A 27,811-nucleotide genomic window follows, 5' to 3' on the forward strand; every position below is an offset into this window, starting at 1 on the left:
AACCATTGTCATAAAACAACATGTGTACTAACTGTTTAATGAGAAACTATTTGTTCTGTAAACCTTCATCTAAAGTACAATTAAAAAAATAATAATGATAATATAATGAGTTAACTGCCACAAGAGAGCCGAACAAGTAACTAAGACACCAGATGCCACTAAGTGAATAAACAAGGCCTAAGGTATGGTGTGCCCTTCCTTATCACCTCCAGTTGCATTTCCATTCTTAGAGGAGAATGTACCACACGTGTTTTTTTCACTTAGAAAAACTAAGAGGGCAGCCCATAATCAGTTACATAAGAAACTTCATTTCCAATGTTATCTTTACCCCAATCCAAACAGCCTATTGTTAAACTTTACTGTCATCACAGCTTAAAATATTTTTACTTTTGGTTAAGAAAACTGTTTCTGACCTGGAAAAATTCCTGTTTATGACATTAAAGAACTTAGATTCTAGTATCAGAATGGGCTTGATAAGGAAAATGTCATAATTATATTTACAGTGTTCAATTAAATATACAAAGAAGAAACAAAAATGTGTTGCATAAACTCACTTAAAAGGCTTATCAAGCAAATACCTCCCCCAAAGTAAAGAACAAACACAATCCACAAAAGTGTTAAAGAGAAATTTTATATCATCAAGTCTTATCTTTCCAATATTTTTCATCATATAAATAGAATGGATATGTTCCTATTGGAAATTTTCAACTGACCTAGAAGGCGGAAAATGGTCCTTAGGAAACCTAGAGAAGTTGTCTATGAAATTATCTCACAACCTTCCTCAAACAAATAAAACATCTGGCTACACTGGATGGTTTTAGAAAAAGAAAATGCTCTTGAGCACCCTAGCCTATGTTTCCTCCTTCTTTCTTAGTCTTTTAACACCATATCCTGACATGCACCTACAGCCCCTGCTCCCCACCACATCCCTACACATATGCACACAGCTTTCTCTCTCACAGTCTCACTTTAAGAATTGAATTTTTTTACACTAAGAAAGAAAAGGTCTCTTGGACTGTAATATTCACTTACATCAGGCAGAACTGAAGCTAGTATCTGTTAGGTTTGACTTAAGAACAAGACCATGGCTAACATGTTGAGGGGAGATACCAAGGCTTGGCCTTAAACAGTAGATATGAGATACTGAAAAATGCAAGACAATGTACTCAATATACATTAACTACCCACTCATTGAAAAGTCTTTTTCACAATGAAAATAGCAACAGTAAGATAGTAAGAAGTTCATATTAACTATTTATCAAAACTTTTCCTCTGATTCCACTTTAAACACCCCTCCACAAAAAAAGCATCAGAAAAGTTAGAGAACCAGTGACATTTCATAAAATTATTAAGACAACAGTAGAACCCAATCATGTCCAGCGTCCTTAACTGTGGAAAAATAAAATGAAGAAGAGAAAATCCAGAGAAAAACTTACTTGCAGTATCCTGTGCCATTGTGATAAGTAACACATATTCCTTCATTTACACAGGGCTCATACCCGTCCCGACACTGCAATGCTAAAAATAAAAACAAAAACAAATCAGAAATAAGTCCCTAATCATACAGCCCTCAGACACCGAAGGAAGTGTAATCCAATCCGGGTAAAAATTCTGTCCCACGTCCAATCTGACCTGAATTTCCTCTAGAGTTTTAATCAGGTTATCATTTAGGTTCCTGGGTCCTAGAAAGACTCACCCCAAGGGCGTCTTCCCACTAGTAACTGCTTTGTGGTCTCCAATGAGGCTCTTAGTTCTCTGTGTTTAAATCTCCCCAGCTGTTACATTCCTATCTCCCAAAGCTACGAAGAAAATTAAAGCTATAAAGTCCATGCTATGCCATGAGCAGCATCTTAGGATTTGGACACTTCAGATGAGTAACGGAAAGGTTCATTAATGAATGCTTAGGAGACCTGGGTGGATATTAGGTCACCATATTAATGAATTACTTAAGCCTTCAGGTGAAGTTTCAGAACAGAAATAATCAGAAACATCAACAATATTCATTCAACGAACTACAGTTGAGAGCTTAGTATGTACCATGCACTATAATTAGGATCCAGAGGGAAAAGAGGAGCTAGAAAATGTATTTGTATGAATAAGACATCATCTCTAACTTTGAGAGGATCACAAAAGAGATGAAAAAACAAGCTTCTTTTCACAGCAGGGTCCAGGCACAGACTGGATGTCAGAACAACCCCTCCCTTAACAATTACTTGCATATTTGTCCAATACTGTACCAAGTGGTGGAATCACCTAAGAATATGTTTACAGAAATAGCATCTCATCCTTAAAATAATATTTTTTTAAAAATAACAATAACAGCTAACACATAAACCAAAAAAAAAAAAAAGGTTGTCATCGAGTTGACAACAACTCATGGTGACCCCCATGTGTTTCCAAGTAGAACTGTGCATAGAGTTTTCAATAGCTATGACCTTTCAGAAGTAGATCAACAGACCTTTCTTCCAAAGTGCCTTTGGATGGATCTGAACCGCCAACCTCTGGGTTAGTAGCTGAGTGCTCAACCATTTGCTTCACCCGGGGACTCAAGCAAGCTAACACACTGTTGTTGTTAGCTGCCATCAAGTCGGCTCTGACTCATGGTGACCTTATGTATAATAGAAAAAACATTGCCTGGTATTATGTCATCCTCACAATCTTTGGTATGTTGGAGCCCACTGTTGCAGCCACCGTGCCAATCCATCTCATGGAGGGTTTCCCTCGTTTTTGTTGACCCTCTACCAAAGAGGACGTGCCCTTTTCTAGTAATTGGTCTTTCCTGATGACAAAGTAGGCAAGACAAAGTTTCCCCATCCTTGACTGTAAGGAGCATTCTGACTGTACTTGCTAATACATAAAAAATAAAAATAAAACAGCTGCTGTCGAGCAGATTCCAACTCATAGCAACCCCATAGGCAGAGCAGAAATGCCCCAGAGGGTTTCCAAGGCTATAATCTTTACAGAAGCAGACTGCCACATCTTTCTCCTGCGGAGCAGCTGGTGGGTTCAAACTGCCGACCTTTCGGCTAGTGGCCAAGCTCTTTAACCACTGTGCCATCAGGGCTGCTTGCTAACACGTAACCAAACCCATTGCCGTCGAGTTGATTCTGACTCACAGTGACCCCACCGGGTTTCCAAGGCTGTAATCTTTACAGAAGCAAACTGCCACATCTTTTCCCTGCAGAAAAAGTGGTTTCAAACTGATGACCTTTAGATTAGCAGTCGATCGCTTTCTCCTGCGGAGCGGCTGGTGGATTCAAACTGCCAACCTTTCAGCTAGTGGCCAAGCTCTTTAACCACTGCGCCACCAGGGCTCCTTTACTAACACGTACCAAACTAAACAAACCAAACCTATTATCATCGAGTAGATTCCGACTCAGAGCAACCCTATAGGACAAAGTAGAATTGCCCCGCAGGGTTTCCCAGGAGCAGCTGGTGGATTCAAACTGTCGACCTTTTGGTTAACAAACGAGTTCTTAACCACTAAGCCACCAGGGCTCCCCACTACGCCACCAGGGCTCCACGTAGCACTTACTAAACACCAAGCACTGTTTTAAGTACTTTACATAACTACTTCAATCTTCACAACAATCCTATGACACAGTAAAGTCCACTATACCCATTCCACAGGTGAAGGAACCAAGAGGATAAGTGACCTGTCTATTGTCACGCCACTGAGTTAACAGAGCCAGAACTTGAACCTAGGAAGTCTAGATCCAGAGTCTGTGCTCCTAACTGCAGTACTACACAGCTTCCTGCTAGCCTACACTCTCCTTCTCAGGATGGACAGGATAGGTATTATTATAGGCATTTAACAGAAAGTGAAGGCCAAAGAGGTTAAGAGGCTTCCTCATGAAGCATCACACCACGAGTTGAGCCTAGGACCCGGCTCTCTTACTGAGGCCAGGCCCATCTCCATGCCAGCTGTTGCAAGCACACAAGCAGTCATTAGGCTGTGGGCCAAGCAGGCAGATTCAGGAAGAGGATCATCTTGTTGTCCATATTCCACTTCCCTGTAGGGCTCAAATGCTCCCTCTTCCCACACTGATAAGCCCAATGCCACAACTATAATTAAAAAGTTAATGTCAGGTTATTTCCTCCATACCAAAGTTCTCAAACTGATTTTTTTATTCTCTTTAGACACTTTTATTAGTTTCAACGAAAACTTCCTGGCTTTCTATATATATTTTTTTCTATTTGCTTTTTTTTTTTAATTTAAATAAAAATGAAAACCTCGCAGTAGGAAAGGAATGTCCTCCAGGCACAGAGCACGCTGTATGCAGCTCTGTCCTTCCCCCTGCAGGAATCTTGGTACAGTGGAGAGTCCGGAGACCTGAAATCCCTCCTCCACCCCTAACTAGCTGTGCAACCTCAAGTAAAGCACAACTTCAGGGGTGCTCAGTTTCTCTACCCATAAACTAAACTAGGGGTGACTGAAATGCACCTGCAGGTCCTCTGTCGTCCAACAGTGACACCTCCCTCATTCAAGTGCATGAACAGCATGCCTAGGACCTGGAGAACTCTACCCAGGAGGTGTAAGGGCCCAGTCACCCATGGCTCAGAAAGCCATGGGTACAAAAATCACAGCCTGTTCCCATAAAGTGTCCTGGGAAATCATTACACTGACAGGTTCAGAAAAATACAAACATCCCAAAGTCAATATGTGGCAATCTAGCAAATAACTTTACAGCCTAGCCTTAGAGAACCAATCAAATCCAGTGACCTCAAAGGAGGTGGGCTTAACCAGGCTAATAATTAATGCCACTTGGCTAATCTGTGGGATTATGTGACCTTGAACCTTTAACATTTACTAAGCCATGGTTCTCAAATTTTACTGTGCATCAGAAACACCTGGTGGACTTGTTAAAACACAGATTGCTGGGCCCACTCCCAAAACTTCTGATTCAGTAGGTCTAGAGTGGTGCCTGAGAATCTGCATTCCTAACAAGTTCCCAGGTGATGCTGATGCTATTGGCTGGGGGAATCACACTTTGAGAACAACCGTACTAAGCCATGAGTGGTCACTTTAAAGAATTTCCTAAAACTCTGTAATAATACACTAAAGATCTTGGATAACCTAGATGATAATAATATACTGCCTGAATAAACAAAAGAAAAATAAAAATTCGAGACTTATGACTTTGCTCAGGGGCTATTTCTAAATAAACACTGTAATTATTTGCCATACAAAGAAAAGTTAAAACATTGATAACACAAAGCCATGAAGGTGAAACTGGGAAAGACCTCATTTCAAAATTCAATGTAATTTTTTTCCAGTATAAAACACTGGAAATATTTCCATGTAAAACATTCAAATTTAACAAAGCAACTAAAGTCAACATCATTCACATTTGTAGAGTAAAAAATGAAATGCTTCTACCATAGCTGTTGAACTGATGATTAGACTCATGTTTTAATAGACTCAGAGAAACTAGTCACAAAAAGAGTGACTTTTTCTCCCAAATTTTCATCTTAAGCTATGAAGAGTGACACTCAGTAATTGCTGGCTGACTGAAATCAGTCTTACGTACTCTGTGTGTGTGTGTGTGTGTGTGTACATCTGCGTATTTATATGTGCATACCTACCCCCAACTCCCCCACCAAAAAAAAAAAGCACAAACAAAGAGAAGCAGTAAATTTCAATCTAGTCACTCCATCATTTGGCAATGTGACACAAAATCTAGAAGTCAATTTATAATTTTCACACATATTGAGTGTGGTGTATTTGGGAACTAACCCAACCCACTGCCATCAAGTTGATTCTGACTCATAGTGACCCTATAGGACAGATTGGAACTGCCCCATAGGGTGTGCAAGGCTGTAATCTCTATGGAAGCAGACCGCCACATCTTTCTTCCTCGGAGTAGCTGGTGGGTTTGAACCACTGACCTTTCAGTTCGCAGCTGAGTGCTTAACCACTGCACCACCTGGCTCCTTCTTTGGGGACTAGCCTCCTGATATTCAGAACACACTGAGCATCTACTATTTCAGACACAGGCCCTGAAGTCAGGGATAACATGGTTAATGAAACAAAGTCCCTATCCTTAGGAACCTTATTCCTATTTGGGAAAGGCAGATAATAAATCAATAAATAAAATCATTTTAGACAGTGATAACTGTTATGCTGCAAACCAAACCCAGTAATGGGATAAAAAGTAATCACGGAGGCTGGGGTGGAGGGGATTACTTTAGATAGGGTGCCTGGGAAAGGCCTCTCTAGGGAGGTGTCCTTTCAGCTAAGAGTCGTTCAGAGATATGGGGGAAGAGCAGCCCAGGCAGAGGAAGCAGCCAGTGTAAAGGCCTTGAGATGGGAATGAGGCAGGTGGTCCAGGTCTGTGGCTAGAGATTAGTAAGCAACAGGGAGGAGGAAAGGAACAGGTACAGGAAGCAGGCAGGGAGGGGTTCAATCATGGTAAGGATCAAGGCTTCTACTCTAAATGTGAGGGTGAGCTATGTGGCTGTCTTAAGCAAGGAGAATGACACACTCAGATTTATGTATGTTTGAAAAATGTCAAAGTTGTGAAATGTCTCAATGAACAAAGGGTTTTTCTTTTTTTTTCCTTTCTTTCTTAAATAAGCTTATTCACAGCATCCATTTTTAGACTAGAATGAAGATATCCATTTTTTCCAGCTCCCCCAAAATGGTAAGGATTTTACTCTAATTGCATCTAACCTTCCAGAAGCACCACTTCCAGCGTGTCACTCCACTGCTGTCTAACCTACAACGGCTTTCGGTTCTTACTCAATTCTCAGAAATTCCTCTCAGTTTGATTCTCCGAAGAACCAGCTGAGTGGTCTGGGCCATGCTAAAGCAAGTGCCCTGTCACTGAGCCACGGCACTTTTTCCTCCAGAGACAGGCCATTTTGTACTTCTTCCAGGCTAAACCTTCACTCAGGCCTTCAAGATGGGAGCTACCTTAAAGCCCACTGCCATGGAGTCAATTCTGACTCACAGCGACCCTACAGGACAGAGTAGAGCTACTCCATACAGTCTCCAAGGCTGTAATCTTTATGGAAGCAGACTGCCACATCTTTCTCCCAGGGAGTCTACCTTACCTGCTCAGTATTATCTCCTACCACTTTTAACACAGTCATTGCTCAGTTTATCCCCTCTTGCCTGAACGAATCAGCACTAAACTCATTACCATGCCTCCACTTGCTTCTCAGCTTCCTCTGACTGCTTCCTTCTCCCCTTCACTATCTAAATTCTACCCACTCCTCCTGAGGCCCAGCTCACCTCCTGCCTTGCCCACAAAACCTCCCTGAGTGGTTCTCATGCTCACAGATCTCCCTCTCCTCTTGAGTAACACTCATAACTCACAATGCAGCATTTAATTCTATACTCTCCTCTAGCTCTCTAAGTTTTCACTTCTAAGTTCCTAGAGGATAGAAAACATTTGTTCTTTTCTGTATATTTAAGGCAGTACAGTGTAGTGGTTGAAAGTGTGGACCCTGAAATCAGACAAATCTGGGCTTGAATTCTAGCGCCATCATTTACTATCTCTGGATCCTCCCTGTGCTTCAAATTTCCTCATCTGTAAAATAAAGATAATCTCTCTGAGAGCTGTGGTGAGGGTTAAGTAAATTAATACAATTAAGGTGTCTAGAACAATGCCTGCTACACAGATAGAGCTCAAGAAAGGCTAATGCAAATAGTTGTTGTCAGGTGCGGTTGAGTCAGTTCTGACTCATAGCAACCCTATGCACAACAGAACAAAACACTGCCCGGTCCTGCACCATCCTCACAATCGTTGTTATGCTTGAGCCCACTGTTGCAGCCACTGTGTCAATCCATCTCGTTGAGGGTCTTCCACTCTTTTGCTGATCCTCTGCTTTACCAAGCATGATGTCCTTCTCCAAGGACTGATCCCTCCTGATAACATGTCCAAAGTATGTGAGACGTAGTCTCGTCATTCTTGCTTCTAAGGAACATTCTGGTTGTACTTCTTCCAAGACAGATTTGTTCATTTTTTTGGAAGTTCACGGTATATTCAATATTCTTCTCTAACACCACAATTCATTCAAAGGCATCAATTTTTCTTTGGTCTTCCTTATTCATTGTCCAGCTTTCTCATGCATATGAGGCGACTGAAAACACCATGGCTTGGGTCAGGCACTCCTTAGTCTTCAAGGTGACATCTTTGCTTTTCAACACTTTAAAGAGGTCTTTTGCAGCAGATTTGCCCAATGCGAAGCGACTTTTGATCTCCTGACTGCTGTTTCCATGGGTGTTGATTGTGGAGTCAAGTAAAATGAAATCCTTGACAAATTCAATCTTTTCTCCGTTTATCATGATGTTGTTTATTGGTCCAGCTGTGAGGATTTTTGTCTTCTTTATGTTGAGGTGTAATCCATACTGAAGGCTGTGGTCTTTGATCTTCATCAGTAAATGCTTCAAGTCCTCTTCACTTTCAGCAAGCCTCGTAATGCAGGTTGTTAATGCATCTTCCTCCAGTGAGGAAGCCCCCTTCTTCTTCATAGAGTCCAGCTTCTCGGATTATTTGCTCAGCATACAGATTGAATAGGTATGGTGAAAGGACATAACCCTGATGGACACCTTTCCTGACTTTAAACCATGCAGTATCCCCGTGTTCTGTTTGAACAACTGCCTCTTGATCTGTGTACAGGTTCCTCGTGAGCACGATTTAGTGTTCTGGAATTCCCATTCTTCGCAACGTTATCCATAATTTGTTATGATTCACACAGTCGAATGCCTTTGCATAGTCAGTAAAACACAGGTAAACATCTTTCTGGTATTCTCTGCTTTCAGTCAGGAACCATCTGACATCAGCAATGATATCCCTGATGCCACATCCTCTTCTGAATCCAGCTTGAATTTCTGGCAGTTCCCTGTTGATATACTGCTGCAGCTGTCTTTGAATGATCTTCAGCAAAATTTTACTTGCACGTGATATTAAGATATTGTTCAATAATTTCTGCATTTGGTTAGATCATCTTTCTTGGGAACAGGCATAAATATGGATCCAGTCAGTTGGCCAGGTAGCTGTCTTCCAAATTTCTTGACATAGGTGAGTGAGCACTTCCAGTGCTGCATCCGTTTGTTGAAAGATCTCAATTGATATTCTGTCAATTCCTGGAGCCTTGTTTTTCCCCAATGTCTTCAGTGGAGCTTGGACTTCTTCCTTCAGTACCGTTGGTTCCTGATCAAATGCTACCTCCTGAAATGGGTGAATGTTGACCAATTCTTTTTGGTATAATGACTCCGTGTATTCCTTCCATTTTCTTTTACCTCCTGAAATGGTTGAATGTCAACCAATTCTTTTTGGTATAATGACTCTGTGTATTCCTTCCATTTTCTTTTGATGCTTCCTGTGTCGTTTAATATTTTCCCCCATAGAAACCTTCACTATTGCAACTCGAAGCTTGAATTTTTCCTTGAGTTCTTTCAGCTACAGAAATGCCAAGCCTGTAATTCAAATAGTAGGTGCTTAAATTCCTGGTAACTGATTACATAAATAAACAACACCTTTAAGGAAACTTGTTATATTAATCAAACTCCTGTTTAAACAAACTCAGAAACCTGGAAAAGTTGGAAAGCACTAGCTAATTTAGGACGCGATATCAATAAATGGAATAAATTCTTCCCCTTACAATCAACGGTGTCCCTGGGTGGTACAAATGGTTAACATGCTCGGCTGCTAACGAAATGGTTGGAGATTTGAGACTGCACACAGGTGCTTCAGAAGACCTGGTGATCTACTTCTGAAAAATCAGCCATTGAAAACCCTATGAAACACAGTGCTACTCTGACATACATGAGGTTGCCATGAATCCAAGTTGACTCAATGACAACCTTTTTTTTTTACCATCACTAGATGTTACTGTTGTTGGGTGTTGTCGATTCTGACTCATAGCGACCCCATGTGACAGAGCAGTACCACCCCATAGGGTTTTCTTGGCTGTAAACTTTACAGAGGCAGATTGCCAGGTCTTTCTCCTGAGGAGCCACTGGGTAGGTTTGAACCAGGGCTTCAGTGATGGCTGATGAAGCAAAATTGGAACAGACCTGAATTTTTACAATTTAGGTGATCCAGAATGATAACCAGAATGGGAAAAATTACACGTGAAAGCCCTGGAATGGGAGACTCAGAAGAGGTACAGTGAGCCCTTTCAGGAGCCTGATGCCTGGAATCGGATTATTGGTAGGACTGTGGAAAGCAACACACATTCAAAGCTGTGCAGTTGGCCACCATTTTTGAGTGAGGCACTGCTGTTTCTGACTCTGCTCAAAATCTGATGGGCAAGAGATTTAGTTGCTATGCAATGCATACATTGCCCTTGTTTTCTAAGAGGGAGATTAGGTTTCTAAGCAAGGCTTTGACCCATAATTTTTCCTATTCTGGTTATGGTTCCAGTTCACCCAAATTTTAAAAAATTTGGGTCTATTCTGGTTTTGCTTCCTCGGCCATGACTGAACCTGAAAGAACTGGTTCGAAGCCTTGGTTCGAACCACCAACCTTTCGGTTAGCAGTCAAGCACTTAAGCGTTGGGTCACAAGTGGCCATTACCACAAAAACTCCACAGGTCACTTAAAAAAAGAGGTATAGCACTGCAAGCATGATGAAATAAACAAAAAAAGAGTGATTCACTAAAAGTAAAATAAACACTAAATATGAACAAAAATTTCATTCAATTTTAATACGGTGCTGTTAATATTTGTTGAACAGTTACTCTGAGCATGGGACTCTACTAGACATTACATGGTAATCAAAGACCAATAAAACAATTCCGGTCCTCACAGTCCCTATAACCTAACTGATAAAAGTTGGGGATAAGGGCAGAGAGATTTTGACCTACCCAAATGAGATAAATACACGAACAATATAAAAATTGCTTTTATTATATACCCACAGCATACTCTTTTAGTATCAATCTCAGAATCACTCCAAAAAGAATCTTTACAAAATACATGAACCCTTGTGTTTAGTCCTAACTGTTTAAGTTTGTCCAGATAAGGCTCTAGTATTTATTCCAGTTTATCAGCCTCATTTGTATATAAATGCTACAAACAACAGAATAAACTATCATTGATTTTAACCAGTCAGTACCAGTGCCTCAGGAATTTGCCCATTTAGGGACAGGCCAATAATATCCAGACTTGATGGAATCTTCCTTAAAATTTCCTCTAGGCATGTACCTAGGTTATCCAGGACTTTTCAGTATCATGCCAGCTACACATCACTCACTTAAAAGCCTTCCTTTGTTTTAGGTATCTCTAACATGAATAATTAAGTCGGCACCCCAGCTGGGTGTAATCTGAGCAGCCCTTCAGTGTGTTTCACTTGTTGCATTAACATGTAATCATTTTAAATTGGCATTACTTGCTGCTTTGTAGCCTCTTCAAATAAGTGTCTGTGTGCTGTGAGTCTCACATGATTTTTTTCATATCTTGCTCCCTCTGTCTGCAGTGTGGCATCTGTTTGTGTAGCTACTGCTCACTCAGAAGACATTTTAATGCCCCACATGGCTGGGGTTCCTGCAATATGTGAAGAGGGGTTATACAAGGCCCTTTTAATTTTCTCTTCAACATTTATGCAAATTTCAAGTAGCAGTATTTCAGAGAGATGACGTCTGAGTTAACACCCCAGGATCTGGCTGTGGTTGGCTTGTTGTTGCTTCTGGCACATAGCATCTGGAAGAAGCTCAGTAAAATGAACAAAGCAAAGTTTTCTAAAATGACTGCTTGCATTATTACCAAAAATAGGGGGATTGAGGGCAGACAAGGAGACATCAGGGATTTGCAGTAATTCTTACAGCACCCTGCAATTTCAAACAACACAGCTTTCACTAAATTTTTTATTCCACTTTTTTTGGATCAGGCCATGAAAAAAAAAAATCCAAACAAACAGAAGAACTGCGGAAGCTTCAAATCCCAAGTGGTACATTTAAATAAAAACAAAGTGGAGAAACATCTGTCCTCCTCCTTGAAATCTGTCTTGATTAAAAGGCAAATAAATGCACCAAGGATTTGCATTTATTTTTATTTTTCTGATACTGCTCCAAGGATTTCTGTGCCCTCTACAGAATCATCTAATAGAAAATATGTTTCCTACTTAAGAGATACCAATACGAAACCCACAGAGTTTAAGGCTTAGGTGATATGGCTCATGGAAAAATATTACTGTTGTTCAAAAACAGGTATGTCTTGATTTAAGAAAGCATAATCAGCAAAAACTGAGCTTATAAATTACATAAGCATATTTTTGACATTGCTAAAAGAATTTTCACTTTACACAGAGATTCATTCCAGTTACGTTATGAATCTAGAATAATCTTTTATTTTAAAAAGTTAAATTTTGTCCTGTTTTATATGGGATTTATTGTAAAAAAATTCATTAATATTTGCTGTGGTATATTGAAATCTACTATGCACTGTTTTTTCTCTTTATTTTTAATATCTGCAGAAAAATTCAAATTTATTCATGAGTTAAATTTTAATCTCTGAATTGTGGGGATCAAACTACTGCATTTAGCTCTTCGATACGAAATGCAAGATTTGAAAAATCCACAAATCAGGATGTGGCTCATTTGTTAATGATCACCTCTATACGCATGTCATTCTTCCACCTGGAAATCCTTTCCCTTCCTTTCTTCCTTCTTCATCTTACTAACGCCCTCCTCTGTGTTCCCACAGCATCCTATGCAGATGTATTATAAGTGCTGCCTTATCCATCTCTCTCCCCTGCCTAATTCCCTGAAAGCAGTGCCTATGAGGTTCAACACTGTTTACCCAGGACCCAGCACAATGCCTGGACCTCAGCAGGTAATCAATTACTCAATAAGGTATTCAGAAAACTAAATATCTATAACTAAGACAGAACCTATTAACAAACTCAACAATCAGTTTACATGTCTAAGATTGTCAAAGGCTCCAATTTTAGTAAGCATAAGGACACCCAAACATGACTGTGCCAAATGATTCTGACTTCATTTCATGTAAAGACTAGAAAAGTAAAGTGAGAAAGAAAAAAAAAAACGGTGCAAATTTCCTGGCCTTTAGCAGGGATGAAAAGTTGAGAAAGTGGAATTGTACTTCTCTAGAATCTTCACAAAACTAAAACACCTTTGAAAGCACCTGACTTCAAATTTACATAAATGAAGATACCCCTAGGTAAATCTTAAACCATGTGTTTTATGGGTTAAAAAAAAAAAAAAAGATTGAAATGGGTTGACAGGAATCCAAAATGATTTACATCTAAACAGTAAATCATGAAAACATAGTAATAAAAATTCCAAGTGAATACTAAGCTAAGGTAGTCTGCTTTCATTGTATGGTACCATTTTCCCCATGAGGAGATTCACTGATACACATACACAGAACAATGAGCACCACTCTAATCCAAAGCAGTCTAAATGTATTTCTTCAATATAAGTGCCTATCCCCTTTCTAAAAAGACTCTGACCAAAATAATTACAAAACAGAAACAAAAAAAACCCAAATCCACTGCCGCTGAGTCGATTCCGACTCATAGCGATCCTACAGGACAGAGTAGAATTGCCCCACAGGGTTTCCAAGAAGCAGCTGGTGGATTCAAACTGCTGACCTTAGGGTTAGCTACCAAACGCTTAACCACTGTGTCAGTGGTCAAAAAAGGCCAATCCGAGGTGTTATTTCATTGTCTTATCTTATATCTTCTACTGTTCTGTTATCAGGGATAAATTCTGCCTGTCACCAACTTCCTGTGCTTGTAGTAAATGGTCCTTTCTACAGCTTTTTAAAAACTATTTTGTTAAGTAATGCTTAATAAACAAAAAGTGCTTAATTTTAAACACATGCTTTTAAATGCCCTTGCTGGAAAAGAATTTTATAAATATATATAATCTTCTTTTTACCCACCCAAAAAAAAAAAGTGTTCTTTTAGCTTAAATTGTTAAGAACACCATTTAAATGCAATTTTCACTGTTTGTTAGAGGTAGGGTCCAAAAAAGAATAAGGGACAAACTTATCTATGTTAAAAATAAAAATGGAAAATTTTAAGATTGTTACATATTATCATATAAAATTATGGAGATTTCACAAGACCAAAAAGGGAAAATCCAGAGAACAGTCTCAGATTTCCCCAAATGCATCCTTCCCCACACCCTCTTTTAAAAACCCTTGGGTGGTGATGGAAAAATTTGGGAACCGATAAGAGTGATGTTTGAACAACATGATGAACACAATTAATGTCACTGAACTGTATATGTGAAGATTGCTGAAACGTCAAATGTTTTGCTACATATATATTTACCACAATAAAGAAAAAAACAAAACAAAAACCCTTGGGTGGTAGCCATGAAGGCTACTCACAAAAATCAATGCTGGGGAGAGGGGTTGCTAGAATATCATAATCAGTGTAACGGGTGGTTAGGAGATGTAGTAATCCTACATAAAGTCCAACTATATGCAGAGCTGTTTCAAAGTCAGGGACTACAGAAGCTAAGGTCATCCCAGGGATTCAAACCGGTTCGTTCTGGTTCAAACCCCTGCTGAGAATTTGCATTTCTAACAAGTTCCCAGGTGATGCTAATGCTGCTGGTTAGGGACCAATTCTAAGAACCACTAGTAGAGCAGTGGTTTTCAAAATTTATTATACATAAGACTCACCTGGGATCTTGTTAAATGTAGATTCTGATTCAGTATATCTGGGATGGAAATGCAAATTCTCAGCAGGGGTTCAAACAGGAATGAACCAGTTTGAAGCCCTGGGTCCTCCTAACATTTGGGTTATTTATTATTATTTGGGTCCCAGATGTCCTATACCTTCAGCCAGAAACAAACAGTGTTCACCTGTGGACAGTATTCAACTCAAAATTCTTGCACACATCACTGAGAATTATCTTAACGCAAAAGCCTAAAAAAGTTCTAAACTCTGGGCTTATACCCAGGATATTCCAGATAAGCACAGACTAGTGATGTGAGGAAAATAACTAATCTGGAGATGGTCCATGTATACCATTCCCATTTCCAGAGAACATCCCTGGGGTCAACAACCTTGGAACAGAAAAAGGTAGACAGCAGGAAAATAACAAATCTTTATTAAATACTAAGGGGAGAAGAAAACGTGATATTATAGCCCCAAACTTATATTTTTACTTAGAGTTCTGTTCTTAATTGCTCCCTACTTTTGACTTGTTTCTTCAAAGCAAACAAAATATAAACAAATGCCAGCTCACACCATGGTAAGTTGGAACCACTGGCCCATGGGAGTTAAAATAATGTACACTTAAAAGAAATTTGATAAACAACTGATAATTTTAATGTTAATCATATTCTCCTTAAAAAAAAAAAAAAAAAAGAAAACCAGTCCTCCAACTCCATAAACCTTTCAACTACTCATATTCTTTCTTTATTATCAGTGCAAGCAAGCATTTATCTCCAAGATGACTCAGATTTCTGTGGAGTTGTAACAGTAACTTTAATAAAAACAGCCCAGTACACTAAAAGACAGTCACAGTCTGATTTGTAAATGCTTGTGTCCATTTTCCTTGCCCACCCTGTTGTGGCTGTCCACAGCAAAGGCAAAACATGTCTACATCAAAAAGTGACCACATCAGAATGTAAACTTTCCATGTTTGTATCTTCAAACATAGAAGAAACTCTAGGTTTCTCCATTTGCAGCAATACCTGATTTAGCAAACATGAAAAGTTACATCGCCTTTGACGAAGCCTTTCTTGGTTCCAGAGAGGCCAAAAGACTTATTCCAGCTCCAGAGTCTGAAATTCTCAGAAAGGGCAAAGAAACAACCTAAACTCCAAAATAAATACACACACACACATATATATTTTAATAAGTCCTGTAAGGGGTGTTGACTTTCTTAAGGCCAGTGCTTCCCCAATCTCTTGAATGAGTCATAAATTCCTATTGTTGTTGTTAGGTGCCATCGAGGTGATTTTCGACTCATAGCGACCTCATGTGACAAAGCAGAACTTCCCCATAGGGTTTTCTAGGCTGTAAAATCTTTACAGGAGCAAATCACCAGCTCTTTCTCATGCAGAGCCACTGGGTGGTTTGAACCACCAATCTCTTGTTTAGTAGCCCAGTGCTTAACCATTGCGCCACCAGGGCTCCTTCATAAATCCTAGAGGTTTTAAAAAAAGCAGATGCCCTGACCCACATCCTATTTCATCTGCCCTGCTGTCCATCCTCACTAGCCTAGGGAGTTCCAAAAGAAGACAGATTCTGGGGCTAGGCAACACCTAAGCCATGTCTGTTCCACCTGGCTTCAAGCCAGCTATAATGCCAGGTACACGGTAAGTGCTTTGGCAAGTGTTTGCCACACTAAACTGCTGAAGGATCAGGCAAGTAGTTTTCTCTCCCTCCAAGAGAATAATAAACACAAGTCCTTAATTTCCCATAAAAGAAGGCAAAAAGAAAATCTGCAAAATCAGAAAAAGTTTATTCTAGCTTTCTAAGGTCACAATGACCTGGCAGAGGAGATATTTTAATCTCCTTTATTTATCACTCTGTCCTTAATATAACACCCTTAATAAAAATTCATTCCACTCTGGGGACATGGGAGTGATACTTGTGTTGAACAAGAAAGATTTACAAAGGGAGTTTTACCAGTTACACCACTCCAGGCCCAGTGGGAACGTCCTTCCCACCATCGCCTCATCACATTAACAGGATTAAGTCCTCTGGAAAACCATTATTAAAGTAAGTAACCCTCAGTTCAAGCAAAGGGACAAAGGATTTACTGAATGTGGTTATTAGTGTAGTACTGGTGATTAAATAACATTTCTCCTCCCCCCCACCAAAGAACACATTACCTCATCGAAAATATGAAAACCAAGGCATTGTAATCACTTTGGCTATGAGCTAAATGTAAGTTACCATACAAAGTCTCAACTATGCTAAGTTTTATAGAAAAAACAAGTGAATCAAGTATCCTCCCCTTCCCCCAATATAATCTGGCTTTAGAACTGCTAAGTAGAACAAGTTTATAAATTTGAGCACAGTGAGCTGCTTCTGTACATGCCCTCCCACCTTGACAGAAAATAGCCTAACGTCAACACCCTCTGAAGACACAATGTTGTTGTTAGGTGCCGTTAAGTTGGCTCCAACTCATAGTGACCCTATGCACAACAGAACAAAACATTGCCTGGTCCTGCACCATCCTCACAATCATTGCTATGTTTGAGCCCATTGTTGCAGCTACTGTGTCAATCCATCTCCTTGAGGGTCTTCCTCTTTTTCACTGACCTTCTACTTTATCAAGCATGATGTCCTTCTCCAGGGACTGGTCCCTCCTGAGAACATGTCCAAAGTATGTGAGACAAAGTCTCGCCATCCTCGTTTCTGAGAAGCATTCTGGCTGTACTTCTTTCAAGAAAGATTTGTTTGTTCTTTTGGCAGTCGATGATATATTCAATATTCTTCATCAACACCATAATTGAAAGGCATCAATTTTTTTTCAGTCTTCCTTATTCATCATCCAGCTTTCACATGCATTTGAAGCAACTGAAAACACCATGGCCTGGGTCAGGCATACCTTAGTCCTCAAAGTGACATCTTTGCTTTTTAACGCTTCAAAGAGGTCTCCTGCAGCAGATCTGCCCCATGCAATACGTTGTTTGACTTCTTGACTGCTGTTTCCATGGGCGTTGATTGTGGATCCAAGTAAAATGAAATCCCTGACAATTTCAATATTTTCTCCATTTATCATGATGTTGCTTATTGGTCCACAATATCTTACCCCAAAAGAGTTAACTAAAGATGTGAATTTCAGAATTTAGCCTGTTTAAGTCAGTTGGCTGGTCAATGTCCTTCAAGTAAAATGAGAGTAATGGGCACCTACTCTAACGAAGACAGAGTCAGTGTTGACTGGCATCATAAAGAAAAGCAAGGTATCAGGCAGCACTCCACTGAGTGTACTTAAGACTAACATCTCGACTCCTAATGAGCAGGGATTTCAGCTGATTTCCATCTATACTCCCCTACCCAAGCTTGTAAGTGTTCTATGGCCTATGTGAAAACTGTGGCCAAACAAATCAGTAAGTCAGTTCATAACCCTGGACTCCTCACAGTCCTGAGAAGGCTGACTGTACCCACAACGACTGGCCAAAGACAATGTTATAATAAAAACACCTTCATAGTTTACAAGACATTTTCATATAAATGATCTCATTTGATCCCCACAACAACCCTGTGAGACATATAATGTTGGTATTAGCACCATTTTCAGAAGAGGAAACTGTGACTCAAGGAAATAAGGGACTTGCCCAACATCATATAAGTCAAGATGGCAGAGCCAGAACTAGCATGCAAGTCTTTTACCTACTGGTCCGTTCCTTCCACTCACTACATCTGTAGAGATGCAGTCAGAAAAACCTGATATCCACCATAACCTGCAAATATCCATAATATACTATTGTGATTATAACATTCTCATACAGATAAACACCCACATACCAGCTATGTACATTAAAAAAAAAAAAAATTTACGCCAAAGATACGCTAACAACCACATGCTTGTCAAAGACAAAACCAGGACTGAGTTTCAGAGACAATGGGAGCCACCACCCCTGCATTTCAGAGCAACCCTTCACACATATGCCCTAACAAGGACTGACACCCATTCATTAGTATCACCTTTACCTCCACAACAAAAGAACCCCACTTTTGAAAACCTGCCAACTCTAGGATTCAGTATTACTTCTTAGGAAAGGGAAAAAAAAACCTACCCTATGAGGTAAAAGAATGGCTGAAATTATACACATTTCTTCCTTTGTAAAATAGTAACCAGATATCATTTCTTTCTGATAATAGAGTAACATCACAGAAGCAAAAGGAAATTATGGAATTAGAAATAAAACCAGATCATAAGAATAATCATACCTCATTTTGACAGGATTTTACTCTTAAAAATGTTGACACTCTTAAGAGTAGGCAACCCATCATCATTTGACCACGCTACCCATAATTCAATTGATTAGAAATAATTCCTCCAAAGAACACATCTGCAGTTAAGTTCGAGAAGACTGAACCACTAAACAGGAAAAGTGTGGCCTGCTACTCAGAGAAGGCGGGTAATAACTAATGTGGTAAACCAAGAATTGCCATAACAGAATATTTTCTTCATCTGGTCTTCTTCTCTCCAATTAAAGGAATCAACTGAGAGGAAAAAGAGACAAAAAAGTCATCTTCCCAAACCAAGAAATGAACTATCCAGACATAAACCCTTAAATGTTGTTGGATCCCAGTTTAGGAAACCTCAGACTGGTCACAGCACTGTTTTCACAGAGAGCTGAGAACACCAGGCTCTTGTCTTTCAGAGTGAAAAGTATAAATTTCATCACTACACTTTGGAGTATTGTTCTATAAAATACCACCTTACTTCATGTCCACACCACTAACCAACTGTAGACAATAATGATGTGTTAAATAGATCACTTTTTCACTTTCCTTATGATATTTTTTAAAAGGATATTTGGCATCATATATCAACCCTGGTCCTTGAACTGGTGAATGAATTTAAAATAAAGTTTTAAATACACAAATGGGTCTGTAACAAACATATGCTCTACGTAAATAAGCACAGAGCATATTATTTGTTATAGATCTATCTGTAAATAAACATACAGCATATTTTTTGTTATAGACCTATTTGTACATAAACAGAGCATATTTTTTGTTACAGACCTATTTGTACAGAAACATAAGGTATATCATTTATTATAGATTTATTTGTAGTTTAAAACTTTATTTTAAATTCATCCACCAATTCAAGGACCAGAGTTGGTATATGATGCCAAATATCCTTTTAAAAAATATCATAAGGGAAGTGAAAAATTGATCTATTTAATGGGTTTGGTTTTTTGTTTTTGTTTTGATGTAAATAAACACTATCAAAATTCAGGAAATCTGAGATAGAAATCTAGAGGAAATGGATTTTTGAAAAGTCTCAGCAAAAAGAAAACTAAAAGGTTATAATTAAGAGAGAAAGGAAATGGGCAGCTTCTTTTTGTGCATCTAAGCCCCACTTTTGAAACAACAGCTGTCTTTGCTCAGCTGGAGGAAAACCACAGGCCTCGGAATAACTCATTTTATGTACTGTCCCTCCTTATGTTAAAATGACACCGTTGACTCACCCTCCGTAGGACATGCACTTGGTTTAACTTGTTTTTCTAGTAAAGTTATGAACTGAGTTGTTTTAATATTTGTATGATTTGTATCCCCACAGCTGAAGAAACATAAAATTATTTAGAAATATCTACATATATATATAGTTATCCCTGAGTTTGTCTGGCTCTGCTAACTGTATAGTCAAAGTGAGTTTTATCTCTCTGTAATTTGCTCTCCAGAGTCTCTCCACAAATGACCAGCGTTATTGCTTTCAATTTCATTACAAAAATGGAATTTCTACTAACTACCAAAAAAATCTTTCAATGGATTTTGTTCCATATATCCTTATTTTAGCTAATCTCCATGGTTCTGGGCTTCCAAACTCTGAAATGAACTGTATACTTTATTTTCTTCTGGTTAAATGCTCTACTCAACTTTGGATGATAGATGAAGAAGGCCTACCACAAATCAGCAACCCCTGCATGACTCCAGTATCACTCAACAGGATTCCATAGGAAAGTTTGATACACTGTCCATGTCATTGCTCTGTCATTTGCAGCCTGATGTCTAGTTAAGGCTGAAGGAATTTTAAAAAAACCAAAAACAAACCAGTAAACATTTACCAAGCAGCCCTGGTGGTACAGTGGTTAAGAATTCAGCTGCTAACCAACAGGTTGGCAGTTTGAATCTACTAGCCATTCCTTGGAAACCCTATGAGGTAGTTCTACTCTGTCTTACCGGGTTGCTGTGAGTCGGAATCAGGTCTGGTTTTTGGTTTGGTAACTATGGATTAGGAGTCCCTGGGTGGTACAAGTGGTTAAGCGCTTGACTACTAGCCTAAAGGTTGGCAGTTCAAATCCACCCAGATGTGTCAAACAAGTGTTTTACACCAATCCAGACCAAAAAAGAAAAGGCTGTTAACTCTTTTTAGATAAATGTTGTAATAGTATTATTTCTCAAGAAGACATTTAACCTATTTCACATAATTCACATTCTCCCTTTGTTATCTTTTCCACTCTGGAAAAGAGATTTTTTCATTCAAAAATTATTTTCCACATGAAAATTAGAAACATTGGGATGAAAAAATAACCTATCTCATGAAAGAATCAATAGTTTCGACATTAAACTCCTCAATCTACAGTCTGGACCAATGGTTTGCAAAATGGGGTGTCTGTATCCTGAGGAGGGGAGAGATGCAAGACTATCCATTGGGATACTGGATGAAATTTTAGAACCTCTACATATTTACTGTCTAAAAAATATAAGATTAAGCTTTAATAACAGAGTCTCTGGGTAGTGCAAATGATTATGCATTCAGCTGCTAACCAAAAGGTTGGAAGTTCGAGTCCATCCAGAGGTGCCTCAGAAGAAAGGCCTGGTGATCTACTTCTGAAAAATCAGCCATTGGAAACCCTATGGAGCACACTTCTACTCTGACACACATGGGATCACGATCAGTCAGAATCGATGCTATGGCAACTGCTTTGGTTTTGGTTTAATAGTTAACACATGCATATATGGTTTAATGGTTGCCCATGTATAAAATTTATAAATATTTATTTATTTAGGGAGGTGTCTATCCTCAAAAAATGTTCTTCTGGGGGCATACATTTTTAACAGTTTGGAAGCTCCTGTTTGACCCCTACATTTCTCACACTACGGCACATACACCCCTGAGGATACACTGTATGTCAGGAAAACGTAAAGAAACAGGATAAAGCTGGTACATCTTCCTGGAGTTTCTATTTCACACAAGGGGTTGCCATGATTGAGAATTGACTTGACAGCAGCTAACACACAACACAACACAGAGTAAGTGAAGGGGGCATTGGAAGTTCAGTGGTAGAATTCTTGTCTTCCATAGGTGAGACCAGGGTTCGATTCCCAGCCAATGCACCTCATGCACAACCACCACCTGTCTGTCAGTGGAGGCCTGCATGTTGTTATGATGCTGAGTAGGTTTCAGCAGAGCTCCCAGACTAAGACGGACTAGGAAGAAAGGCCTGGCAATTTACTTCCAAAAATAAGCCAATGAAAATCCCATGGAACACAACAGTCTAATCCGGAAACTAATCACCGGCAGCATTTTGTTCCACTGAGCATAGGGTCACTATGAGTCAGGTCACAACAGGGTAACTGACATCTACTCTTCTCTGTAACCAGGTATTTGGAAGAAAACTGGTGAGCGTGTCTGTGGATGAAAGAGGCCACAGAATGATGACCTGGGCTCTAGTCCAGGGTCTCTAACATCCAGCCATCTGACCAAGGGCCAATCACTTCACTCCTCCAGGCCTCTTAGGCTCCTTCTCAAAACTTATGATTCACAAGTTAAGTTTTTCATCCCATCCTGACTTGGTTCATGGCCCAGCACATGTGGTTCTTCTAACTAGAATATATCAGCCACTCCTGTCCACCAATCCTGGCCCCGCCTCCATCCCTGATGTATCCTCGTACCTTGCACGGACTGCTTGGAAGATACTAAATGGCACTTGCTGATAGGGTTTTTAAGTATTCTCAAGTTACTTCCAAAGAGTCTCTCATTACTCCTGGACAGGCTGTAAGCTCTGTCATGTAAAGTGCTTGGGGCAGCATTCTGCATGGAAGATAAACATGTATCATCACTTGACCACACTGACAACGCACACTCCTTCCCCTGATCCAAATCAGCAATGTACTATGTTAAGGGGGAAAGTAACCAAAACCAAAATGAGCCACCTAACAAAGATAAATGGTCTGGCAAAAGAAATAGAGCTGAGATCATCCCCAGGTAAGTCAGGCTAAGAGTAAAATAGCTCTGAATGCAGCAGGAACAAAATGAGGAACTGGGGACAGCACAGAGAAGTGTTAACTCATGGTGGTGGGATGCCCTCTCTTACTCACAACAGCCGAGTTCACTTACCAGCCATGTTAAAACAATCAGTAATTAAGTGAGTTAATACATGAAACACGCTTACAGCCTAGCACTGCTAGTCGATATTACTATTATTATCCTCCTTCCACCAAGTACACAAGATCTAACAGGAGAAATTCTGCATCTTTATCTGCATGCTTTGGTGGCTCCACGGTAGAATTTTTAAGTACCCAGGGCAGGCTGGGATTCAACTTCCCTTTTCAGGTTCCGTCAACATCCCTTAAGATTCCGTGGCATATTTCCCAACACGTGGAATGAAAAGATTCAATTCCCAAGCATTTTAGTGCATTTTAAGGAAGCATGCACAGTGTGAGGGATAAAGCAGTAAACCAGGAGCTAAAAAGTCAGACATTGGATCTTTGTACCACCACGGACTATTTTGTGATCTTGAAGAACAACTTACTTTTTTAAGGCCTACATTCTCTAATCTATTTTTTTAAAATAAATAAAAAGCGGGAGAAATAATTAAATAACCTATGATCTCATAGCTAATTAGGCAATAGCTTACAAACATTTTTTACCATGACCCACAATAAGAAATATATTTTACATCAGAATGTTATCTTATTATGTAATACAGGAAGCCCCTGGATTATGAATGAGTTCCGTTCCTAAATCTTTCTTTAAGTCGAATTTGTACATAAATTGAAAGTTAGGTATGGTTCGTATCTAATGTCAGTTTAGCCAAATGTTTATCTTAGTATAGTGTACCTTTCTATGCATAAAAAACATTAAATAAACACTTGCAGAGACACTAAAATATCTTTGACATAATAATACAGTAATAATAATAATGTTTTGATGCACATCGCAAAGTAGCGCCTGTTTGTTATTACGAACCATCGTATGTACCTTGGATTTTTAATATAATAGGCTTTACGGGGGTTGGTTCCTAACTATGGATTGTACGTAAGTCGGACATTCGTAACCTGGGGACTGCCTGTATTTTCTGTTCTATTCATTTCCTTTCCCCAAAGTGCTGTTTGAAACCTACAAAGTTGATTTCATGACCCACTAGTAATCACGACCTGCAGTTTAAAAAACACTGGACTAGAGCATGGTAGTAAAAAGTGGAGGCTTGCAGTCAAATAGACCTGAGTTTGAATCCCAGATCCACCACTAACCAGCTGTATAATCTTGGGTAAGTTAACAACTCTGTCAAAGCTCTGGCTAATCATCTTTTAAATTGAGATTAAAACACCAAGGTTGTGCTAAAGAGATAATGAGTGTAAAGCACTCAGTGGCACTGTGTCTGACATAAAATAAGCATGCAATAAAAAGCTACTCTGATAATGATTAATACTATTAGTATCATTATTACTAAATTTGAAGATTCCAAAAGAAAGTAGAATAAATGGAAGAGGCTAGGAAGAGGAACAGGCTGATCTCAAGCATCAGTAACTAGCAGAACTGCTATCTGGTTAATCCTGACCTATACTCATTAAAGTTCCCCAAAGGCAGGATTTTTTGTCTCTCTTCTTCACAGTATTTCCTGGGAACTGTAACGGTGCCTGGCACATAGTGGGCACTCAAATTATCTGTTGAATGAATGAACAAATACATCTGGAAGATCCCCTCTATTAACTTACTGGAAGAGCTATGAAGAGATCCCAGCCAAAGCTTGCACAACACCCTCTGCCCAAAAACTCAGCCACCTCGAGGTGGCTCTAAGTCAGTGATTCTCAAAGCATAGTTCCCAGAATAGCAGCATCAGCATCACTTGGGAACCTGTTAGAAATACAAATTATCTGCCCAAAAGCAAAGAGAAGACAGGATGGGACAGGATAACTGGAGGAATGGAAACGGGGAACTGAGGGTGGAAAGTGGGAAAGTGCTGACACATTGCAGGGATTGCAACCAATGTCACAAAACAATTTGTGTATAAATTTTTGAATGAGAAACGAATTTGCTCTGTAAACTTTCACCTAAAACACAACTTAAAAAAAAAAAAAGCAAATTACAAGGCCCCATCCCAAGCCCATGGAATGTGAAACTCTGGAGGTGGGTCCAGCAACCTCTACTATTCTAACAAGCTTTCCAAAACTTGATGTACACCAGGAAACTACACATACATCCCAGGGGACTTCTGTACATCTCGTTCCTAGTGCGTACTTAACTACTCATTACTAGCTCAACCCAGACCCTTTAGAGCAAGCTATTAACCTTTAAGGAAGTCCCAAGGGTTGCTTCTCAACTCTTCTACTTTGCCTTACATCACTAACCAACAAACCAAATCCATTGCTGTTGAGTCAATTCCAACTCACAGTGACATCACTAAGAGGAACCTAAAGTAACAGACACCCTCCTTCAGCAAGAGCTGAATCTTAGAAGGAATGCAAAAGCTATTTCTACATGATCTCTTACCAAAGCACATTCTCTGGGCTCACACTGGCCATACCAAGATTACTGGACTGCAAGCCCAGGGTGCTTCCCTGAAACTTTCCATCAGTTCTAAAAGATGAATTAAGTCTTCATGGCCAGCCTGCAAACAGCCACCTCGGTGCTGAAGTTATATGGCACTGCTCTAGCAATTCTCACTGGTATTTGACTGCTGGCTGCCAAATCAATAAGAATTTATTAAGCATCCATTTTGTGCACAGAAGTATACCTCATAAGAAGATAACCAAATACTAGAACCCCAAAATTAAGGTTTGTAATGTGTTGAAAAAATCAAAGAACACATACGAATCACTAGATTGAGCCTACTACTGCAGAAAGCCATGGAAAAGCTCGGTAATTTCTATAAAATCTTAATTTCTCAAAAGGCGTCTTACTCAGGACAGCCCAGTAAAACCATGAGAGTAACGAGGTACAGGAGTCCAGTGACAAGGCCCAGTAGGCAGAAGGGGAGTAGGAAGCTGATGATAGGGAACACAAAATAGAGTAAGGATATTGTTGATGTGTTGTGAGATTGTTAACCATTGTCATAGGGCAACATTTGTAGTAACTGTCAAATGGGAGACTATTTTGTCCTGTAAGCCTTCATCTTAAGTGAGAATAACAGCATAATTAGAAGAGCGTAGTCAATGTCACTTAAATGTGTATGTAAAAAAAAATTTTTGAAATGGCGTATCTTTGGCTATGTGTATTTTCACCAAAAAAAAAAAGAAAAAAGTTGAGTATTTAGAGGGTTAAAATGTTGTGGGGTTGTTAACCAATGTCATAAAACAGCATGTGTGTTACTGTTACATGAGAAACTATCTGTTCTGTAAGCCTTCACCTGAAGTACAATAAAATATTAAAAAAAAAAAAAGAAAAAAAAAAGGCGTCTTACTCAGAAGCCCTGCAGTGCCATCAAACCCTAATCAAAATCTCTAAGATTTAGAGAAAACCCCAAAGTTTTTTTAATCAAAAGTCATAAAATGTAGCTATCTTTTCTTCCATTCTGGAAAGCATTTCTAGCATACCTTCTGAGGGCAAAAGGGTACCTTTTAAAAATGGAAAGATTCCATATTTCTGCCAATAAAACAATGCTCCAATCATATGCCAAGGAACAGACAGAAGACCTGGCTTTGGTTCTCCTAATTAGCCTAGCAATCTGTAGTGTGACCTTGGATTAGGTCTCATGGGGTCTCTGCCTCAGTTTCTACAAGTGCATACAATGCCTTGTCTCAAAGACAAAATGCACACAGAAGTGCTTTGCAAACTATTAGATATTATCTTCTCAATATGCCAATGTATCCCTGTGAGCCAGTCCCTTCCCTCCCATACACAATGAACCAAAATAATTCATATTAGAAAGTGCCCACAGGTGGTTTAATAGCATTTAGGACAAAAATGTAAGTTAGAAAAGATCCTGCATACTTTCACACACATAAAGCAACACAAAGCCATATAAGTAAAGGCTCCCGAGTGGCAAAGAAAACAATGTAGAAAAATTACCCACAGTACATTGGCCTTTCCTGGTTTTGGCAAGAATTTGAGTTGAAAGGACATGGTATTAAAGAAGGAAAATTAATGAAAAACAAGAAGCAAAATGAACTCTTTTAAAACCTCACAAAAGTGTATGCTTAAAGGGAAGTTTGGGAACAAGGGGATGGGGAGGGCTATGGTTTTGTCAGGTCTGACTTATCCTTTGCTGTGCGTATGCTGTCTTTTCATGTGGCCCCAAAGAAATAGTTGAGCCATTATTGTTGTTGATAATGATGAGCAGATGTTGATGGGATGATTGCACATCAACTGTTCTCAGACTCAGATCTTGTGTAATTGGGTGTGTCCATCTATGTCACTCCACAGATGGTTATTAAACTAGTTACAACTTCCCTAAATCTCTTCCGTAGACCTGAGCACCATCTGGATTGCTATTCTCTGCCAACTGAGAATAGCTGCCATTATTTAAAAAAAAAAAATCAGCTCCAAGAGCTATTCCTCCTCCCACCACACACACACACACACAAACACACACACACGCAAACTTAAAGTAGGAATCTTAGCTTAATTATCCAAATTATCAAATTTAAATTTAAAATTTCAACAAAACAATAAATATCCCTTTACTGCAGTGAATGTAACAAGTCTATTAATCACAACTTGTCACGAATAAAAAATATAATCAATCCCCTATTATCGATGAACAAATTATATGCATTCTGCACAATCTATGTGTCTCAGGAACAAACCTGCTATCACAACCTTCTACAGGAAAGCTTGTACCACTTCTACGCAATCTATTTCAGACCCTAGAAGAGGAGGCAATACTTCCAAATTCATTCTATGAAGCCAGCATAACGCTGATACCAAAACTAGGCAAAGATGTCACAAAAAAAGAAAATTACAGACCAATATCTCTCATGAATATAGATGCAAAACTTCTGAACAAAATTCTAGCCAA

The 27,811-nt window shown here is 39.3% G+C and overlaps 1 protein-coding gene across 2 annotated transcripts in view; it reads right to left on the minus strand.

Moving 5' to 3' along the window:
• Nucleotides 1-27,811, minus strand: part of NOTCH2 (notch receptor 2) — a 210,935-nt gene that overhangs the window by 126,025 nt on the left and 57,099 nt on the right. For both annotated transcript variants that reach the window (XM_004380333.2, XM_023734857.1), the window contains exon 2: nucleotides 1,437-1,518. Coding sequence is in view for 1 of the 2 variants with exons in the window: in XM_023734857.1 (XP_023590625.1) it covers nucleotides 1,437-1,518 (82 nt within the window). In the remaining variant the exon portion in view is untranslated. The remainder of the gene's footprint in view (nucleotides 1-1,436; nucleotides 1,519-27,811) is intronic.

The sequence above is a fragment of the Trichechus manatus genome, unplaced genomic scaffold (genome assembly GCF_000243295.1).
Source record: "Trichechus manatus latirostris isolate Lorelei unplaced genomic scaffold, TriManLat1.0 scaffold00073, whole genome shotgun sequence".
NCBI lineage: Eukaryota > Metazoa > Chordata > Mammalia > Sirenia > Trichechidae > Trichechus > Trichechus manatus.